At 48.0% G+C, this 17,500-nt stretch overlaps 1 protein-coding gene across 1 annotated transcript in view; it reads right to left on the bottom strand.

Annotated features, from left to right (window-relative positions):
* The window catches only part of PLXNA4 (plexin A4), a gene marked incomplete at both ends in the record, with an annotated part of 438,455 nt that overhangs the window by 87,354 nt on the left and 333,601 nt on the right, over positions 1-17,500 (bottom strand). Inside the window, 2 exons of the mRNA XM_081331751.1 lie at positions 9,183-9,300; positions 10,520-10,671. Coding sequence (XP_081187877.1) covers positions 9,183-9,300; positions 10,520-10,671 — 270 coding nt within the window. The remainder of the gene's footprint in view (positions 1-9,182; positions 9,301-10,519; positions 10,672-17,500) is intronic.

The following is a 17,500-nucleotide window of genomic DNA, read 5'->3' on the forward strand; positions in this document are numbered from 1 at the left end:
GGGCTGCTGCTGCCACGCCTCAGGATGGAAAAATGGGCTGCCACCGCTGCGCCTCAAGGTGTGAAAATGGGCCGCCGCCACACCTCAGGATGCAAAAATGAGGCACTGACGCTGCACCTCAGGGCGTGGAAACGGGCTGCTGCGCCTCAGGGCGTGAAAAAGGGCTGCTGCTGCCACGCCTCAGGATGGAAAAATAGGCTGCCACCGCTGCGCCTCAAGGTGTGAAAATGGGCCGCCACTACACCTCAGGGTGCGAAAATGGGGCACTGCCGCTGCATCTTGGGGCATGGAAACGGGCCACCGCCGCTGTGCCTCAGGGCATGAAAACAAGCCACCTCTGTCATGCTTCGGGGCACGAAAGCAGGTCACCGCCATCACACCTTGGGTCGCAAAAACGGGTCACCATCACACCTCAGGGCATGAAAACAGGTCACTGCCATCACACCTTGGGTCGTGAAAATGGGTCTGCCATCACACCTCGCCGGGGCGTGAAAACAGGCTGCCACTGCCATGCCTCAGGGCATGAAAAGACTGCTGCCACACCGCAGGGTGCAGAAACAAGGTGCTGTGCCATGCCAGAACAGGGTGGGGCTAGTATGACATGGGCGCTAGCCCTGCCCCATTTGCAGCACGTGCTTGTGGCCTGCTGCTCACATGCATGCATGCACGCAGACATGTAAATTGCTTCCCCCTCCCTTTTCCTCCGTTCCGCCAACCGACAAAGGTTGGTGACCTATGCCCTACGCTGTACACTGAAAAAAAGACCACATATTATTGTGTTTTAATGTTGCTACAGCCACACCATTTCAGCTCTTCAAGAAAGCCACACAAGACTGCAGCAAAAATCCACCAAGTGACTGTTGTTGTTAGTTGCGAAGTCATGTCCGACCCTTCGTGACCCCATGGACCACGTTCCTCCAGGCCTTCCTGTCCTCCACCATCTTCTGGAGTCCCTTTAAGCTCACACCTCCTGCTTCAGTGACTCCATCCAGCCACCTCCTTCTCTGTCGTCCCCTTCTTCTCTTGCCCTCCACCTTTCCCAGCATGAGGCTCTTCTCCAGTGAGTCCTTCCTTCTCATTAGGTGGCCAAAGTATTTGAGTTTTAGCTTCAGGATCTGGCCTTCTAAAGAGCAGTCAGGGTTGATCTCCTCTAGGACCGACCGGTTTGATCGCCTCGCAGTCCAAGGGACTCGCAGGAGTCTTCTCCAGCACCATAGTTCAAAGGCCTCAATTCTTTGGCGCTCGGCCTTTCTTATGCTCCAACTTTCACAGCCACACATTGCAACTGGGGAGACCATAGCCTTGACTATACGCACTTTTGTTGGCAGGGTGATGTCTCTGCTTTTTAGTGTGCTGTCTAGATTTGACATGGCTTTCCTCCCCAGGAGCAAGCGTCTTTGAATTTCTTGGCTACAGTCCCCTGCAGCCGGGGACCAAGTGACTATCCCAGAATAAATATTGGATATTTCTTCTCTTTTTCCTCTCTCCCCCCCCTCCACATTTTTTTTCGATCCTCCACTCCGAACCTGATTTTATTTCTACTCTTTGTAGCTTTTCTCGCAGCTTTCACTGGCAGACGCTCAGGTGAACAACTGCTGTACAAAAAAGTAAAATAAATAATAGTTCTTTCCAGTCCCGAGAGAGAGTTTATGAATTTCCGGAGGTGTTACAATCATAACACAAAAACTTATTAACATCTCATTTACAGGTGTGTGTTTTATGTTGCAGTGGTCTATTAATAATTCACAGCTGCCTTAACAAATATTAGAGGGTATGATTCACAGGGTGCGTGTGTGTGTGTGTGTGAGGCAAAGAGGAATCAGCTGTACAGATAAGCCCTCGACTTACAACTGCAATTGTGCCCAAAAATTCCCCGTTGCTAAGCGAGGCATCTGTGAAGTGAGTTTTGCCCCATTTTATTGATTTTATTTTTGTGGAGCGCAATTTGCCGTATTCCACAACCTTTGTTGCCACAGACGTTAAGTGAATCACTGCTGTCGTTAAATCACTATCACGGTTGTTAAGTGAAACTGGCTTCCACCATTGACTGTGCTGGTCAGAACATCGCCCAAGGGGATCGCAGGACGCCTTGACTTGCAACCATTCGTGTAGTGACTGTTCCAAGTTACTGAACGGCACTGAAAAAAGTGACTTATTATCATGTTTCACAGTTATGACCACTGCAGCATCCCCATGGTCAGGTGATCAAAATTCAAAGGCTTGGCAACTGGCATGTACTTGTCAGGGTCACGTGATCCCCTTTGGCGACCTTCTGACCTTCTTTTTTTCTTTTTTCCCGGCTCCAAAGATGGCGGACGCGCTGGGGAGAGCTCCGTAGCCCCCAACGGTAAGGCGTCCCCCCAGGAGCCCCCCAGGGATGTCAGCGGACCCCTGGGGTGGGGCCAGAAATTCGGGCAGATGAGCTGGGCAATGGTGCCGCCCGCTGCCTCCCGAAACAGCTGCAGGGGTGCCGGGACATCTCCGCCTCGCCACCTGGGCCGTTGGCAACCGTTATAAACGGGGGCCAGCGCCTCTGCCCTGCCTCTTCCTCTGTTCATGCTGCCGGGCAGGGGCGGCGTCTCCGCGGATCAGCTGTGCGGCGGAGGCGCCTTCAGGCATCCAGGAGGGGCCGGAGGCTCTGCTCTGCCCCGGCCCCCTGATCGGCTCCTGATCGGCTCCCGGGCGGCAGCGGCGTCTCCGCGGATCAGCTGTGCGGCGGAGGCGCCTTCAGGCATCCAGGAGAGGCCGGAGGCTCTGCTCTGCCCCGGCCCCCTGATCGGCTCCTGATCGGCTCCCGGGCGGCAGCGGCGTCTCCGCGGATCAGCTGTGCGGCGGAGGCGCCTTCAGGCATCCAGGAGGGGCCGGAGGCTCTGCTCTGCCCCGGCCCCCTGATCGGCTCCTGATCGGCTCCCGGGCGGCAGCGGCGTCTCCGCGGATCAGCTGTGCGGCGGAGGCGCCTTCAGGCATCCAGGAGAGGCCGGAGGCTCTGCTCTGCCCCGGCCCCCTGATCGGCTCCTGATCGGCTCCCAGGCGGCAGCGGCGTCTCCGCGGATCAGCTGTGCGGCGGAGGCGCCTTCAGGCATCCAGGAGGGGCCGGAGGCTCTGCTCTGCCCCGGCCCCCTGATCGGCTCCTGATCGGCTCCCGGGCGGCAGCGGCGTCTCCGCGGATCAGCTGTGCGGCGGAGGCGCCTTCAGCAGCGATGGCGACGGCTCCCAAGCTCCAACTCAGTCGCCTATTTGGGGAGCCGGCAGCCACGATGGCAGTGGTGGCAGGGCTTCCCCAGGCCCGCCCCCTGGCCCTTGGCAGGCATCCAGGAGGGGCCGGAGGCTCTGCTCTGCCCTGGCCCCATGATCGGCTCCTGATCGGCTCCCGGGCGGTAGCGGCGTCTCCGCGGATCAGCTGTTCGCCTATTCAGGGAGCCGGCAGCGACGGTATCGGTGGCGGCAGGGCCTCTCCAAGCCCGCCCCTGGTCCACGACAACCATCGCAGCCATCCAGGGGGGGCCGGAGGCTCTGCTCTGCCCCGGCCCCCTGACCGGCTCCCGGGCGACGGCGGCAACATCTCTGCCCTGCCCCAACCCCCGCACCTGTTCGACTCCTCCGGCGGCGTCCCCAAGCGACCAACGGAGGCGCTGCGGACCAGCTGGGTAGCGGAGGCAGCGGCATCGTCGGCAGCGGCGACGGCGAGTACCCCGCGGGGCCCTAGCCTGTCATCTCCCCACGGGCCCGAACACCGGCGGGGGAAGTGTCGATGGGGCGCCTCTAACCCGCCCCCGAGCCGCTGCAACTGCTGCAGCCATCCAGAGTGGGGCCGGTGCCTCCACCCTCGGCTCCCTATTATGCCTCCCTGGCCAACAGCGACGCCAGGGATGATCAGGAAAGACCCCGCGGATCAAATGGATCAGCTAGGCGGCGGAAGAGACAGCCGCAGCAACCGCCCTGAGCGGGGCCGGAGTCGTTGCCCTGCTTCGACCTCCTGGCCTGCTCCTGAACAGCGGCGGCATCTCCCTGGGATCAAGGAGATGCCGCAGACCGGCTATGCGGACCCGATCGACCACCACCGAGGGGCCTTTGACAGCGGCGCTAAACTTCTCCAGGCCCCGGTCACCCAATCTCACCGAAAACCCCTCGACGGCAGCACCACTAGATGCGGCGTGGCGTCCATGGCCCGCACCCTAGGTGCCGACGGTATCTCCGTGCCGATCAACACCCCTAAAGACGCCAGGATGCAGCTGACCGTTGGAGATGACGGCGGCTAGACCACCGAGGCCATCAACATCTGGCCTCCTCCAGCTCTGAACCCCCCCTGCCCTCCCTCGCCCCACAGGACATGATGGGCCTGGGTGCAAGCCACGGTGGCAGAGTGGCCTGTCCTACACCTGCAGCCCCATAGAGGTGAGAGCTCTATGGGGTATGCTTCACCCAGAGTGGGTCCTGGACCACCCCCAGAAGCAGAATCACAACCCATCGTGAGAGGATGGGGAGTGGCCTGCTTCTGGGGTTCACCCAACCAAGTGGCAGTGGCTGGGTGACGGTCCAGATACCCACCTACCCGACTAGACCCTCCTTCTAATGCTCCACCCAGGGGACCGCCTTCCCAATGCTCCCCAATGCTCCCTATGCGTCTTCAATATTCTTGCATAGATCTACTCGCCCTCAGGAGTTCCCCCCTCTCCTGGGTTCGTCCTGCCTTCAATACATCAAACCTCGATGACGGGCCCGACCATTGGGCCTCTGAGAGATGGCCAGGCAGGGTCAGGGGCCTCCATCACAAGACCAACAAGAGGCCCCTGGTTAAGTTTCTTGTTAAGTTTTTTGTCGGGTTAGGGAGGGGGGCGGGAAAAGAGTATGGCTGCTCGGGGAAGGGAAACCTTCCGGGTGCCATAACGCAGGCCAGGCTTACGACCATTCGCGATGGTGAGAAACGAGGACCAGTCGCCGACAATAACCGATGGCGTACTGACGAACATCCTATTCCCAGGATGGTGGGGAACGGCAGAAGGTGCACAAACAGAGGGCCGTATCGTCACCGGGAGTGTCATCTCCGCTCTGTACAAGCGGTGAGACGCTCCGACCCTCTGTACTTCCCCGGAGGTCCCGGGAGCGAAGGTGTGCAGCCTCCCATGCTAAGGCTGGTCTACCTGAATGCCAGGTCCATAGCTAACAAGGCACACCTTGTTCGTGACCTAGTGGAGAGCGAGCACGCGGACCTGGCTTGCATCACGGAAACCTGGCTGGGCCAAGAGGGTGGTGTCCCTCTGGTTGACCTCTGCCCGCCAGGTTTCCAGGTGCTGCACCAGCCTCGGACCCATGGGAGGGGCGGGGGAGTGGCAGTTATCATCAGGGAATCCCTTAGCCCGCGAGAGATCACCGTCCCTCAGATGGTCGGGTGTGAGTCTCTCCTACTGAGATACGGCCCGGGGGCGCAGTTGGGCCTGCTGCTGGCATACCTACCACCTAATCGTGCAGCGGCAGCCCTGCCCGAGCTACTCGATGTCCTCTCAGGGTTGGTGGTTGAATTCCCAAGACTCATGGTCTTGGGCGACTTTAACCTACCGTCCCTGGGAGGATCGTCCGATCTGGCTCGGGAGTTCATGGCTTCCATGGCGGCCATGGACCTGTCGCAAATAATTTCTGGACCGACTCATGAGAGAGGCCACACCCCAGACTTGGTGTTCTTGTCTGGACGGTGGCGCGATGATATCGGTGGGGGTGCCACGACTATTATGCCCCTGTCATGGACCGATCATCACCTCGTGCGGCTAGACTTCCCCTTTGCCACCCCCCGCCGTGGGTGCGCGGTGCCAACCAGATGGTACCGCCCTAGGCGCCTAATGGACCCTGATAGGTTCCAGGCAGCGCTTGGGGACGCACATGCACTCCCTGCTCACAGCTCGGCGGATGCCTTAGTGGAAGCCTGGGAGAAGGCAGCCACGGAGGCTCTGGACCGAGTTGTACCCTTGCGGCCTCTGACCCGGCGCAGATCCCAGCGAGCCCCATGGTCCACCGCGGGGCCTAGAGAGCCGTTGGAGATCCAGTCGATCTGAATCCGACCGATTGCGATTAAGAATCCTCACCAGGTCTTATCTCGCTGCGATAAGGGTGGCAAAATCCAACTACTTTTCCACCCTCATCGCGTCCGCAGATAATCGCCCGGCTGCCTTGTTCAGGGTGACTCGCTCCCTACTGAACCAAGAGGTGAGGGAGGAACCCTTGCAGGGTCGAGCCGAGGAATTTGGTCAATATCTGCTGGATAAAATTGCTCGGATCCGAAACGGCCTGGACTCCAACTGGGCTGAGTTGGAAGAACAAGGCATGGACAGTCTTGTCGACGTCATCTGTGAGGAATTTGATCCTGTGACTCCTAAGGAAGTGGACAGGATTATGAGGAGGTTGAGCTCCTCCACATGCTTACTGGACCCGTGCCCTTCCTGGCTGGCATATGCAGCTCGAGAGGGGACACGAGGCTGGTTCCTGGCGGTCATCTCCGCTTCTCTGAGTGAGGGTCACTTCCCCACCGCCTTGAAGGAGGCGGTGGTGAGGCCTCTCCTCAAGAAGCCCACCTTGGACCCATCCTCATTGAATAACTTTCGTCCAGTCTCCAATCTTCGCTTCCTTGCGAAGGTTGTTGAGAGCGTGGTGGCGCACCAACTCCCTCAGATCCTGGATGAAGCGGTTTATCTAGACCCGTACCAATCGGGCTTCAGGCCGGGCTACAGCACGGAGACGGCATTGGTCGCTCTGATAAATGATCTCTGGAGAGCCCGGGACAGGGGCCATTCCTCTGTCCTAGTCTTATTAGACCTCTCGGCGGCTTTCGATACCATCGACCATGGTATCTTGCTGCGGCGCCTCAGGGGACTGGGAGTGGGAGGCACGGTTCTGCGTTGGTTCTCCTCCTTTCTCCAGGGTCGCTCGCAGTCGGTGTTGGCAGGGGGACAGAGGTCGACCCCGAGGCCTCTCGCTTGCGGAGTCCCTCAGGGGTCGGTCCTCTCGCCTCTCCTGTTCAACATCTACATGAAACCGCTGGGCGAGATCATTCGCAGCTTTGGAGTAGGGTACCATCAGTATGCTGATGACACCCAGCTTTTCATCTCAACTCCAAACAACATCAGTGATGCCCTCGACGTGATGTCTCGCTGCCTGAAAGCGGTCCGGGAATGGATGGGGAGGAACAGGCTTCAACTGAACCCGGACAAGACTGAATGGCTGTACGTACCGGCAAGCCAGGATACTCAGAACATCCCATCCCTTAACATCGGGGACAAGTTACTACCCCCTGTTGATAGGGCCCGCAACCTGGGTGTCCTCCTTGACTCGCAGCTCTCCCTGGAAGATCACATAGGAGCTGTGACCAAGGGGGCCTTCTCCCGGGTTCGACTAGTTCGCCAATTACGGCCTTATCTGGACCTGGATGCCTTACGTACAGTCACCCATGCTCTTGTGACCTCTCGCCTAGACTACTGTAACGCTCTCTACTTGGGGCTGCCCTTGAGATCCACTCGGAAGCTTCAACTGGTGCAAAGTGCAGCGGCACGGACACTCTTGGGAGCCTCCCGATACTCCCATATCACACCTCTCCTCCGTGCACTGCACTGGCTTCCAGTTGCCTTCCGTGTGAAGTTCAAGGTGCTAACAATGACTTACAAAGCCCTGCATGGCATGGGTCCGGACTACCTACGGGAGCACCTTCTGCCAATGTCAGCACCCCACCGTCCTGTGCGCTCCCACAGAGAGGGCCTCCTCAGGGTGCCACCGCTCAAGGAATGTCGGCTGGTGGCCCCCAGGGGGAGGGCATTCTCAGTGGGTGCGCCAGCCCTCTGGAACAGCTTACCAACCGAAATCCGGATGGCCCCCGACCTCCGCACCTTCCGGCGCGAATTAAAAACTTACCTGTTCCAGCAGTCCGGCCTGGCCTGATAGCTCTAATTGGGGTCCCAGTTTGTTTTTTACTATTGTTTGTTTTCACTATTGTTCATTCTGTATGCCTACCTTATTCTGTACACCGCCCCGAGTCCCTCGGGAGAAGGGCGGTTTATAAAAACAAATAAATAAATAAATAAATAAATAAAGTCCGGGAGAAGGGCGGTTTATAAAAACAAATAAATAAATAAATAAATAAATAAAGTCCATGGGGAAGCCGTATTTCCTTAACAACCGGGTTGCTAAGTTAACAACTAAAGTGATTCACTTAACAACTGTGGTAAGAAAGGTCATAAAAGGGGGGGGCAAAACTCACTTAACAAACGTTTCACTTAACGATGGAAATTTTGGGTTCAGCTGCGGTCGTAAGTCAAGGACAAACTGTAGCTACTTTTTGCTTATCCCACCTAAATCCAGAAATATTCAACAGGGAGGTAAACAGAGGCAAATTTATCACCCTGGCACAAGCTTCTTCTTTTTTTTTTTTTTGCAGAAATACCACGACATCACACACCCGTGCAGAAGAGGCAAGGATGCGTCGCCATTTGCACGCAAAAAACAGATCTGGAAACACTGCAAAGTCAGGAAAAACCCCCCAAATTTACCTCCCTATTTTCCAATTGCAAACAGTTTGGATTTCATTCCGGCTATCTGCTTGGAGAAGCATGAAAGTTGCCCTTGGCTCAACATATTCTGCAAAGCACCAGAGGACAAGACAAGAAACAACGGATGGAAACTGGAACAAGGGGAGAAGCAAACCTGGAATTAAGGAGAAACTTCCTAACAGGGAGGACAATTAACCAGTGGAACCGCCTGCCTCCAGAAGTTGTGGGTGCTCCAACACTGGAGGCTTTTAAGAAGAGACTGGACAGCCATTTGTCTGAGATGGTATAGGGCATGGGTGTCAAACTCGCCATGTCATGTGAGGTGTCATGACGTATTGCAACCTTTTTTCGCATTGCTGGATCTGGGTGGGTGCGGCATCTGCATGATGCAACCGGCCTACAGGCCGGCAGTTTGACACCCCTGGTATAGGTTTTCCTGCTTGAGCAGGGGAATTGAACCAGAAGACCTCCAAAGTCACTTCCATCTCTGTTTATTCCATTCCGTTCCGTTCTATTCTATCCCATCCCATCCTATCCCATCCCACTCTGGTCTACTCTTTAAAGCAACCGAGTTTTTTCCTGCTACCCACACAATCTCCGAGAAGACAGAGCTACTTTAAAAGGCCATCTGGGTGATCTGAAGCACAGACTTACCGTGAAGTAATAGAACTGGGACGATTTTGCCATGAATTCTGGTCTGCATTCAGCCACACAAATGTCCACATATCCTGCATGCTGACTGAGTTTTGCTTCGGCCATCTCACAGACAATTCTAGAAGGAAAACAGAGACACTCAAAGGCTGAGCGTTTCCTCTGGTAAACCACTTCGCAGTATCCAAAGCTGGATTCATAGCATCTTACTAGCTGGATTTATTGCAAGATGGATGGATGGATGGATTATTGGATGGGTGGATGGGTGAGTGAGTGGGTGGATGGATGGATGATTGTATGGTTGGATGGATTGATGGATGGGTGGGTGGATGGATGGATGGATGGTTGTATGTATGTATGTATATACAGTATGTATGTATGTATGATTGGATGGATGGATGGATGGATGGATGGATAGATAGATAGATAGATAGATAGATAGATAGATAGATAGATAGATAGATAGATAGATAGATAGATAGATAGATAGATAGATAGATAGATAGATAGATAGATAGATAGATAGATAGATGGATGGATGGATGGATGGATGGATGGATGGATGGATGGATGGATGGATGGATGGATGGATGGATGATTGATTGAATTGATTGTTGAATGGATGATTGGATGGTTGGATGGATGGATGATTGGATAGATGGATGGATAGATGGATGGATGGATAGATGGATGGATGATTGGATGGTTGGATAGATCAATGGGTGGGTGGGTGAATGGATGGATGGATGGTTAAATGTATGTATGTATGTATGATTGGATGGATGGATGGATAGATGGATGGATAGATAGATAGATAGATAGATAGATAGATAGATAGATAGATAGATAGATAGATAGATAGATAGATAGGTAGGTAGGTAGGTAGGTAGGTAGGTAGATAGATAGATAGATGGATGGATGGATGGATGGATGGATGGATGGATGGATGGATGGATGGATGGATGGATGGATGATTGAAGTGATTGTTGAATGGATGGATGGATAGATATATGGATGGATGGATGGATGGATGGATGGATGGATGGATGGATGATTGGATGGATGGATGGATGGATGGGATGGATATATAGCTAGGGAAAGAGCAGAAAATTCTAGAACTACTGATTAAAATGGGAAGCCAGTCAAACCACCAGGCACCTGAGAAGAAGACCATGGAAGGCATTTTTGACACTGTGACCAAGAAAACAACACGGACTCTTCCGCAGTGTCCCCACAGATCAAGCTCCCCTTGTGGGAATTCTCTCTTTGCCTTGCAAGTCAAGATTCCTTGGCCATCCCATCCTGGCCCTGATATGCTTTGCCCTGCGGATCTCACTTACTGCTCGGCTGGGATATATCCATCCACCAAGGGAATGCACTCCACACCCGCAACTTTGACGTGGGATGCGATGTCCCAGAACTTCAGACCTAGATTTTCTCCTCGGATGGTCACTCTCGTCCCTCCTTCACGAGGTCCTCTCACTGGACTTATCTAAGAAAACAAAGATCTGCTTAGGGAAATGTCAAAAAGATTAAAATTAAATCAAAACCGCCTCTTGTTTCCTTTTTTTTGTGTGGAATGATACACACCTTTCCTCCCCAAATATCCCATCCCGGTTTACAAATGGTCCTCGACTTACAACCGTTCATTTAGCGACCGCTCAAAGTTACAAGAGCATTGAGAAAAGGGACGGGTCACGTGTTCAAAATTCAGAGGCTTGGCAACTGGATCGGGTGTATAACGGTCATCGTTTCCCCATTTGCGACCTTCTGACAAGCAAAGTCAAGGGGGACTCTTTCCAAAGTCTCAACATCTTTTTTTAATATGGTGGTGACCAAATCTGACAATATGTAAAAAAAGATGGTGAGACTCTAGAAAGAGTGCAGACAAGAGCAATTACTATAATTGGGTCTCTCTAGTTTAATGAAGAGAAGGACCAGGGGTGACAGGATAGCAGCCTTCCAATATCTCAGGGGCTGCCTCAAAGAAGAGGCAGTCAAGCTATTCTCCAAAGCGCCTGAAGGCAAGAAAAGAAGCAACGGATGGAAACTCGTCAAGGAGAGAAGCAACCTGGAATTAAGGAGAAACTTCCTGACAGTGAGAACAATTAACCAGTGGAAGGACTTACCTCCAGAAGTTCTGAATGCTCCAACACTGGAAGTTTTTAAGAAGAGACTGGACAGCCATTTGCCTGAAATGGTATAGGGTTTCCTGCCTGAGCAGGGGGTTGGGCTAGATGACCTCCAAGGTCCCTTCCAACTTCATTATTATTATTATTATTATTATTATTATTATTATTATTATTATTATTATTATTATTATTATTATTATTATTATTATTATTTGATTAGAAGTTAAAACATACAAGGAACGGTTGCTGGAATTGGGTATGTCTAATTTAATGAAGAGAAGGACCAGGGGGGACATGATAGCAGGGTCCAGTATCTCAGGGGCTGCCCCAAAGAAAAGGGAGTCAAGCTATTCTCCAAAGCGCCTGAAGGCAGGACAAGAAGCAACGGATGGAAACCAATCAAGGAGAGAAGCAACCTGGAACTAAGGAGAAATTTCCTGACAGTTAGAACAATTAGCCGGTGGAACAACCTGCCTCCAGAAGCTGTGAATGCTCCAACACTGGAAGTTTTTAAGAAGAGACTGGACAGCCATTTGTCTGAAATGGTACAGGGTTTCCTGCCTGAGCAGGGGGTTGGACTAGAAGACCTCCAAGCTCCCTTTTAACTCTGCTGTTCTATTATTCGGTTATGTCTCTAAAGACAAGCCGCCTATCCTGTTATGTCTAATTCTCTAAAGATAAGCCGCCTTCTCCCTTTCCTAACCCCTTTGCAAATATCATTTCCGACTGACAGACACAGGCTGGCCTTCGGCCTGCCAAAGTTGCCTATTTGAGGGTAAACAGACCCATTTCTTCGCCCAACTCTCTCTCTCTCTTTTAGTCACGCCCAACACGGAATGCGTCTTTTTCCAACGATGCTCTCGCCGCACGCCCTGTCCGGGTCACCACCAGTTTGGACTCCCTCGGCGTGGAGCTGAATACAGACTAATTTCCACGCCTACCAATTCGATCATTTCCAAAGCTTTTCGCGGTTCGGGGGACCCAATCCTGAGAGCCATTTGGTGGCAAGGGTCTGGAAGTGACGAACGCTGCCTTGCAGTCTTGCAGCCGAGGGTATAAAACAGCCTTTGACGCCAGCCTAATGGCAGGCGTTTGTCTGTTCTGGGCTTACGTTTGCCCAGCCTCGGGGGGAAATTCAGTCGGCCCACGTTTTGAGGTAGACGTATCCAACGGCACACCTCCTAAATTTAAACCTCAGTGGGGAGGCATTTATTGAATCAAACACCGCGTGTCTCAGAGAAAACCGCCACCGTCCCGGCATAATTTCGTAAAGCTGTCAAAACAGTCATATTTCACCAGGAATATTATTTATAACCTGGTTGGGTTGTTGTTGTTGTTTTTTTAAAAAAATCCATTTATCGGGCACGAGGAAAGAAGAAGGAAGAAGGGAGGAGAAGGGAGAAGGAGGAGGAGGGGAAGGGGAAGGAGAAGGAAGAGGAGAAGAAGGGAATGAAGAAGGAAGGAGAAGGAAGGAAGGAAAGGAAGGAGAAGGAGAGGGAGAGGGAAAGAAGGGAAGGAGGAAGAGGAGAACTAGGTTGACCTCCTCTTAATAGCATAACAGCAATGGATGGGACCTTTGGAGGTCATCTAGTCCAGGGCTTTTCAACCTTTTCACCCATTGTACCACTTTTAGGAGATGGCAACATCCGAGGACCACCAGTCGCCTAGCAAGGGGTCAAAAGACTTGATGACCAAAAAAAAAATATAGGAAAAAAGTGATGAAGTACAGGTAGTCCTCGACTTACAACAGTTGGCTTAGTGACTGTTCGAAGTTACAGTGGCACTGAAAAAAGTGCCACCCAAGCCACAGCTGAGCAAGACACCTGCCCGCCCGCCCGGCAGCGTTCTTCCTCCTGTCCGAGGTTTTCGTTGTTGTGAGCATTTCTGTTGAGGATTGGCAGCTGGGGTAGGGTGGGGGAGTGTTTGGTTTTTATTCCCCCCCCCTCTGCTGGGTGGTTGCAGCAGGTTTTGGTCACTTCACATGACCATGGGACACTGTGACCGTCATAAATATGAATCAATTGCCAAGCATCTGAATGTAAATAACAAGACCCCGGAGATGCTGCAACATCCCAGCTGATCGGCGCTTCTTCTGGGCTCAGCGGAAGCGCCGGGATCAGCGCCGAGCTCCAGCTGGATCCCCCTGCACACACGTTTGGGTGTGGGGGGGTGTATTGGGCCATATTCTCTTTTTTGAATCAATGACATCTCTGTCTTCCCCCCCCACCCCCAAGATATGGTGTGCCACTGTAGTGAATGGTCACTAAACAAATGGTGATAAGCCGAGGACTACCTGTGCTAGATCATGAATACAAAAAAATGCACCGATTTGGGCCTGTGAAGGAAGACAGGAGACCGCCGGGCTGGAACCAAGTCCCAGATTTATGAACTATAAAGAACCGCAGCGAGCAGATATCGAGCAATAAGGAAATGTACAGGCACCGAGAACATGACTAATTGACCACATTTTTTCCAACTGTTGAGCAGAAACATCTGGCTCAAGGCTCTCAGTCATACTTATGTCCCCATCAAGCTATCCATTCCCTTGGGTGAGCAATGCTTCGTATAGCACAGGGGTGGAGGAAGGAACAGCACGCTAAACAAATCTGCAAGACATGAGAGGATAGGATAGGATAGGTTAGGACAGAATTAGGATAGGATAGAATTAGGATAGGATAGCATAGGATAGGATAGGGAATAGAATAGAATAGAATAGAATAGAATAGAATAGAATAGAATAGAATAGAATAGAATAGAATAGAATAGAATAGAATAGAATAGAATAGAATAGAATAGAATAGAATAGAATAGAATAGAATAGAATAGAATAGAATAGAATAGAATATATGGAATGGAATAGAATAGGATACGATAGGATACAGAATAGAATAGAATAGAATGGAATGGAATGGAATAGAATGGAATAGAACAGAACAGAACAGAACAGAACAGAACAGAACAGAACAGAACAGAACAGAATAGAATAGAATAGAATAGAATAGAATATATGGAATGTAATAGAATAGGATACAGAATAGAATAGAATAGAATGGAATGGAATGGAATGGAATGGAATGGAATGGAATGGAATAGAATAGAATAGAATAGAATAGAATAGAATAGAATAGAATAGAATAGAATAGAATAGAATAGAATAGAATAGAATAGAATAGAATAGAATAGAATATATGGAATGGAATAGAATAGGATACGATAGGATACAGAATAGAATGGAATAGAATAGAACAGAACAGAACAGAACAGAACAGAACAGAACAGAACAGGATAGGATAGGATAGGATAGGATAGGATATAGAATAGAATAGAATAGAATAGAATAGAATAGAATAGAATAGAATAGAATAGAATAGAATAGAATAGAATAGAATAGAATAGAATAGAATATATGGAATGTAATAGAATAGGATATGATAGGATATAGAATAGAATAGAATAGAATAGAATAGAATAGAATAGAATAGAATAGAATAGAATAGAATAGAATAGAATAGAATAGAATAGAATAGAATAGAATAGAATATATGGAATGTAATAGAATAGGATACAATAGGAAATAGAATAGAATAGAATAGAATAGAATAGAATAGAATAGAATAGAATATATGGAATGTAATAGAATAGGATACAATAGGATATAGAATAGAATAGAATAGAATAGAATAGAATAGAATAGAATAGAATAGAATAGAATAGAATAGAATAGAATAGAATAGAATAGAATAGAATAGAATATATGGAATGTAATAGAATAGGATACGATAGGATATAGAATAGAATAGAATAGAATAGAATAGAATAGAATAGAATAGAATAGAATAGAATAGAATAGAATAGAATAGAATAGAATAGAATATATGGAATGTAATAGAATAGGATACGATAGGATACAGAATAGAATGGAATGGAATGGAATGGAATGGAATAGAATAGAATAGAATAGAATAGAATAGAATAGAATAGAATAGAATAGAATAGAATAGAATAGAATAGAATAGAATAGAATAGAATAGAATAGAATAGAATAGAATAGAATAGAATAGAATAGAATAGAATAGAATAGAATAGAATAGATGGAATGTAATAGAATAGGATACGATAGGATACAGAATAGAATAGAATAGAATGGAATGGAATGGAATAGAATGGAATAGAACAGAACAGAACAGAACAGAACAGAACAGAACAGAACAGAATAGAATAGAATAGAAGAGAATATATGGAATGTAATAGAATAGGATACAGAATAGAATGGAATGGAATGGAATGGAATGGAATGGAATAGAATAGAATAGAATAGAATAGAATAGAATAGAATAGAATAGAATAGAATAGAATAGAATAGAATAGAATAGAATAGAATAGAATAGAATAGAATAGAATAGAATAGAATAGAATAGAATAGAATAGAATAGAATAGGATACGATAGGATACAGAATAGAATGGGAATAGAATAGAACAGAACAGAACAGAACAGAACAGAACAGAACAGACTAGAATAGAATAGAAATAGGATAGGAAAGATACGATAGGATTATGACTTGAAAGAAAAGAATAGATAGAATAGAATAGAATAGAAATAGAACTAGAATAGAATAGAATAGAATAAGAATAGAATAGAATAGAATAGAATAGAATAGAATATATGGAATGTAATAGAATAGGATATGATAGGCTATAGAATAGAATAGAATCAGAATAGAATAGAATGAAGAATAGAATAGAGAAATAGAATAGAATAGAATAGAATAGAATAGAATAGAATAGAATAGAATAGAATAGAATAGAATATATGGAATGTAATAGAATAGGATACAATAGGAAATAGAATAGAATAGAATAGAATAGAATAGAATAGAATAGATAGAATAGAATAGAATAGAATAGAATAGAATAGAAATAGAATAGATAGAATAGAATAGAATAAGAATAGAATAGAATAGATATATGGAATGTAATAGAATAGGATACAATAGGATATAGAAAATAGAATAGAATAGAATAGAATAGAATAGAATAGAATAGAAAAATAGAATAGAATAGAAATAGGAATATATGGATGTAATAGATAGAGATACGATAGGATATAGAAAAGAATAGAATGAATGAATAGAATAGAATAGAATAGAATAGAATAGAATAGAATATAGAATAGAATAGAATAAGAATAGAATAAGCATAGAATAGAATAGAAAATCTGGAATAGAATAGAAAGACTAGAATAGAAGTAGAATAGAATAGAATAGAATAGAATAGAATAGATAGATAGAATAGAATAGAATAGAATAGAATAGAAATATATGGAATGTAAAGAATAGGATACGATAGGATATAAGAATAGAATAGAATAGAATAGAATAGAATAGAAATAGAATAGAATAGAATAGAATAGAATAGAATAGAATAGAATAGAATAAAGAATAGAATAGAATAGAATAGAATAGAATAGAATAGAATAGAATAGAATAGAAAGAATAGACTAGAATAGAATTACGATAGGATATAGAATAGAATTAGAAATATAGAATAAATAGAATAGAATAGAATAGAATAGAATAGAATAGAATGGAATGGAATGGAATGGAATGGAATGGAATGGACTGGAATGAAATGAGAATGGATGGAAGAGGAATGAATGGGATGGAGATGGGAGGATGGGATGGGGTATATGGAATGTAATAGGATAGGATTAGGGTAGGATAGGATAGGATATAGGATAGGATAGGATAGGATAGGATAGGATAGGATAGGATAGGATAGGATAGGATAGGAAGGAAGGAAGGAAGGAAAGGAAGGAAGGAAGGAAGGAAGGAAGGAAGGAAGGAAGGAAGGAAGGAAGGATGGGATTTTTTTATAAGGGATTTTGAGTTTTTCAAGCACTGGACACGCCACTCAACTTGTGTGTCCAGGAAGAAACTACCCCCAGGGTAAAAGATTACTGGTAGTCCTTGACTTATAACCAAGTGTATTTTTACCATGGTTGCAGGGTCTGTCCCCAGCCAGCTTCTGACAAGCAAAATCCAAGGGGGGGAGGGAACCAGATTCGCTTCATGACCACGTGATTCGCTTAATGACTGCAAGTGATTCTCCTAACAGCCATGGCGAAAAGGCTGCAAAGTTGGGAGCGACTTACTTACCAACCAACTTGCTTAGCAACAGAAATTTTGAAT

Source organism: Vipera berus, assembly GCF_964194415.1.
Source record: "Vipera berus genome assembly, chromosome: 6".
Taxonomy (NCBI): domain Eukaryota; kingdom Metazoa; phylum Chordata; class Lepidosauria; order Squamata; family Viperidae; genus Vipera; species Vipera berus.